The sequence below is a fragment of the Alosa sapidissima genome, chromosome 18, assembly GCF_018492685.1.
Source record: "Alosa sapidissima isolate fAloSap1 chromosome 18, fAloSap1.pri, whole genome shotgun sequence".
NCBI classification, from domain to species: domain Eukaryota; kingdom Metazoa; phylum Chordata; class Actinopteri; order Clupeiformes; family Clupeidae; genus Alosa; species Alosa sapidissima.
Genome location: NC_055974.1, coordinates 29,677,156 through 29,682,155, shown reverse-complemented (window position 1 = coordinate 29,682,155; position 5,000 = coordinate 29,677,156). Strand labels below are relative to the sequence as shown.

Here is a 5,000-nt window from a genome sequence, read left to right as displayed (position 1 = left end):
CATCCTATAATCCAACTCTCCAACTTGACCTGACTATACTCTACATCATCAGATTTAAATATTTACATCCTATAATCCAACTCTCCAACTTGATCTGACTATACTCTACATCATCAGATTTAAATATTTACATCCTATAATCCAACTCTCCAACTTGATCTGACTATACTCTACATCATCAGATTTAAATATTTACATCCTATAATCCAACTCTCCAACTTGATCTGACTATACTCTACATCATCAGATTTAAATATTTACATCCTATAATCCAACTCTCCAACTTGATCTGACTATACTCTACATCATCAGATTTAAATATTTACATCCTATAATCCAACTCTCCAACTTGATCTGACTATACTCTACATCATCAGATTTAAATATTTACATCCTATAATCCAACTCTCCAACTTGATCTGACTATACTCTACATCATCAGATTTAAATATTTACATCCTATAATCCAACTCTCCAATTTGATCTGACTATACTCTACATCATCAGATTTAAATATTTACATCCTATAATCCAACTCTCCAACTTGATCTGACTATACTCTACATCATCAGATTTAAATATTTACATCCTATAATCCAACTCTCCAACTTGATCTGACTATACTCTACATCATCAGATTTAAATATTTACATCCTATAATCCAACTCTCCAACTTCATCTAACTATACTCTACATCATCAGATATTTACAGATCAAGGCTATATTTAACATTTAGCATTGATTTCTATTTGGCCTGTTATGAAATCATGCACTGAACAATTTAGGCACAGCTCAGCTTTTCTAAGAAACTTAAATATGCTTAACATTTTGTGAAACTATATTGAAAAAATGGTTTTAATATTTACAGTTATTTAGGCTATATTTTTACCATTTATTTTATATTTGGCCTTTTATGAGATCGAGACCTGTTCCACAGTGACATGTACGATGAGAACGAGAACTGTTCCACAGTGACATGTACGATGTGTGCAGCTGTCTGCTATGTATATGGATCTGAACATACACACACACACACACACATACACATACACACACACACACACACACACACACACACACACACACACACACACACACACAATGCCAGCTGCTGCAAGCACCAGCAATGTACTGGTACATCACAACTATAATGAAAAACTTGTCATCTAGTTATTAGTAATCATGAAACCTTTAATGTGTTAAAGTCTGTGAGTGTGTGTATGTATAACTGTGTGTGCGCGTGTGTGTGTGTGTGTGTGTGTGTGTGTGAGTGTGGCTGTGTGTAAGTGTGTGTGTGTGTGTCCATGTATAAGTGTGTGTAAGTGTGCATCCTTGTATAAGTGTGTGTGTGTGTATTCTCGTATAAGTGTGTGTGTGTGTGTGTGTGTGTGTGTGTGTGTGTGTGTGTGTACCTGAGTGGGGAAGCGCAGCAGCTCCTCTGGTACCCTCTGCAGAACTGGCAGGCCGTTCCCATTTCCTGTGTCTCCTCCCCCGTTGATGTCACTTCCTGCGTGTGGCTCAGGGGGCGTGTGTGCCCCCTCCTTCAGCATGTCGCGGACGCAGGGGGGGTTGAGATCCACATGGAAGTCCGCCGAGATCTTACACCCCCTTGTCACATCAAACAGAGCCAGCGTGATGAAGAACGGTTCCACCTGATCAAAAAGAGAACCAGGACTCAGCATAGGAACACATTCTAAAGGGTTCTAAAAGGGGACATCATACAACCCTCTAGCAAGACTGAAGAAAAAGGAATTCACCCATACCAAGAGATGACAGATTCAGCAGAAGAATGGGTTCTAAAGGGTTCTAAGGGTTCTAAAAGGGGATACATAACACATAACCCTCTAATGGGACTGATTCAGAAGGGATCCACTTGCTGTAGGGATCATACAGAGATGACTGAGATTCAAAAAAAGGAGCATATTCTAAAGGGTTCTAAAGGGGAACAGCACACCAGCATGTTGAGTGTCTCTGTGAGGAACGTAGAGGGATAAGAATCTACAGAACACGCTCTCACAAACACACACAGACACACACGAGAGGTTTCCAGCAGTTAGAGTGTGCATGTGTTTGAGCGCCTGTTCAGTTACATATGTGTGAATGTGTTTGAGTAGTTCAGTTAGATATGTGTGCATGTGTTTAGAGCCAGTTCAGTTAGTTTAGAGCCAGTTCAGTTAGATATGTGTGCATGTGTTAGAGAGCAGTTCAGTTACATATGTGTGCATGTGTTTAGAGCCAATTCAGTTAGATATGTGTGCATGTGTTAGAGAGCAGTTCAGTTACATATGTGTGCATGTGTTTAGAGCCAATTCAGTTAGATATGTGTGCATGTGTTTGAGTAGTTCAGTTACATATGTGTGCATGTGTTTGAGTAGTTCAGTTACATATGTGTGCATGTGTTTAGAGCCAATTCAGTTAGATATGTGTGCATGTGTTTGAGTAGTTCAGTTACATATGTGTGCATGTGTTTGAGAGTCAGGGGCCTCATTACTTCCTAACTTAAGTTAGGAAGGCATTTAGGGGTTTTGATATTACAGAAGCAGGTTTCCTAACTTAACTTAGGATGAGATCCTATCAGATGCCTAAGTTAAGTTGCCATTCACCCTGTCCTAAATCAAAATAACTGTGATTCAGAAAAAAGGATCAAATTCTATAGGGTTCTAAAGGGGAACAGCACACCAGCATGTTGAGTGTCTCTGTGAGGAACATAGAGGGATGAGAATCTACAGAACACACACACACACACATACACACACACAAGAGCTTTCCAGCAGTTAGAGTGTGCATGTTTGAGACCCTGTTCAGTTATATATGTGTGCATGTGTTTGAGTATTTCAGTTATATATGTGTGCTAGGGCTGTAAGGATATGCGATTCGAAACCGAAATCGCGACACTCATATCCACGATACTGTGTCGCGGTGTGAAAAGGCAGAACCGCGACACACCCTTTCTAGTGTTTCACGCAGTGCTTTGCAGCTTACGCGGCTGTATAAGCAACACACTCCCGCTTTACTTACCGGTAGCCTACGTTGTCCAAAAAAAAATAAATAAATAATAATTCCATACCTCTCATTGCTTTCATTGTAGTATGTAGACTATGTGTGCAACTTTACCAAACAGTATAGAAGTAAAGCCCCTCTCCTTGCCCCGATCCCTCTCACTCTCCCTCATCATGTCATTGTATGCTCTGCATGGGGCCTCGTTACAGAAACCTAACTCTAAAATCCTATCCTAACTTAAGTTAGGATGAGCAGTTAGGATTCTTTCTGTAATGAGGCCACTGTTCAGTTACATATGTGTGGATGTGTTTAGAGCCATTTCAGTTACATATGTGTGCATGTGTTTAGAGCCAATTCAGTTAGATATGTGTACATGTGTTTAGAGCAGTTCAGTTATGTGTGCATGTGTTTGACTAGTTCAGTTATATATGTGCATGTGTTTAGAGCCAGTTCAGTTAGTTTAGAGCCAGTTCAGTTAGATATGTGTGCATGTGTTTGAGTAGTTCAGTTAGATATGTGTACATGTGTTTAGAGCCAGTTCAGTTATATATACAGGGTGCGATTTGTAGGGGGGGATGGTGGGGATTTCCCCCCCCTCTGGTTTTCCTATCCCTACCTCTGCTAAATTATTTTTTTATCCCCGGTGGGGACAACATTTATCCCCCTCTGCCCCTCATATTGATTAATGCTACTTCATATAAGTAAAGCGCTGCAACGTGAGAACAGTCTAGTAGGCTAGCCTACATAATAATCTGACCTCAAAACGCACCGTCACCGTCAGCACTCATGCTGCTGACACAGTGGCTGCGTGATAACTTAATTTGGCCTTGATCGTGCAGGACATTTCAGAATGTCGAGTGTGTAATCCATCATAAATGGCTAGTTTCAATGGAAAGGTAGCTGGACAAATGAAAGAAAACGAGAAGGATTCAGTGAAGCATAATAATGTTTTAGAACCTTCAAAATTAGAAAACTGATGCAACTGAGATGGAGGACAACTGCACGTAGAGTAGAACGTAGGCCTATTGTCCGAAGGAACTTACATTAAATGAGGAGATATTTGCTGAATGTCACAAAGAGTGTTACAGAAATTGCTTGGCATCGCTTATTCAATGGCTCTCTACCGAAACACCTCTAGTTGCGGAGGACGAACGAGAAAGCACTCGTTTGATAAATCAGCCAGTAGGCTAGGCCTAGTAGACAAATAACTTTTAGAAATAATCTGTACTGCAAAAACGAATGTTGGTGGGTATTTAAACTTTCTAGCGGGTGTTTTAACAGCTGCAAGAAATAGAAGCTTCATGGTCTTTATGTTCTGGTTCGTAAATTATTTTCATAAAACTTCAAGTTGCCCTATAACTTTACTCACCAAACTCTTCACTGCACTGTAGGCAGTTAACTGACAGTATGATAGGCTATTTATTTTCTGTAGGCTACAATAAACATATTTATTTTTTCAACTTTTGCAATATTACGCACTTGGCTACTGAACGCAAATCAGCAGGAGAGAGAATGCACGTAGCCTACGCAATGTGTAGGCTATTTAGTTACCAACTAACACTGTTAGCCAATTCACTAACTTAAGACTTCAGTGCCATCATATACAACGTTTTTTTACAGAAAGGATGGAGGCAGCAAAAGTAGAGGAGTCATTTCAGATGGGGCAAGAACAAGGTGAATTTGTATGCTTGTCAAAGCGTAGTCCTACCCTGCATTAGAGAAGCTGATCATCATACCAAGCACACTCGCTGTTTAAAGTCATACAATACGGTAAACTAAAACTAAAATGTTACAAAGGTGGCAAAAATAATATAGGTTATTATTAGCCATGACATTACTAGGCTATGAATCGTTCGTTCATATTTTTATTTTTTTTGTGGGGGGGGGGGGTTACAAACTTCTTCAAAATCATCCCCTCCTCTGGTTTTTACACAAATTGCACCCTGTATATATATGTGCATGTGTTAGAGTAGTTCAGTTATATATGTGTGCATGTGTTA

General features: G+C 39.7%; 1 protein-coding gene across 3 annotated transcripts in view; it reads right to left on the bottom strand.

Moving 5' to 3' along the window:
* dock11 (dedicator of cytokinesis 11) overlaps positions 1-5,000 on the bottom strand; it is a 167,420-nt gene that overhangs the window by 124,484 nt on the left and 37,936 nt on the right. For all 3 annotated transcript variants that reach the window (XM_042069980.1, XM_042069977.1, XM_042069978.1), the window contains exon 12: positions 1,413-1,652. In XM_042069980.1, the coding sequence (XP_041925914.1) occupies positions 1,413-1,652 (240 nt within the window). The remainder of the gene's footprint in view (positions 1-1,412; positions 1,653-5,000) is intronic.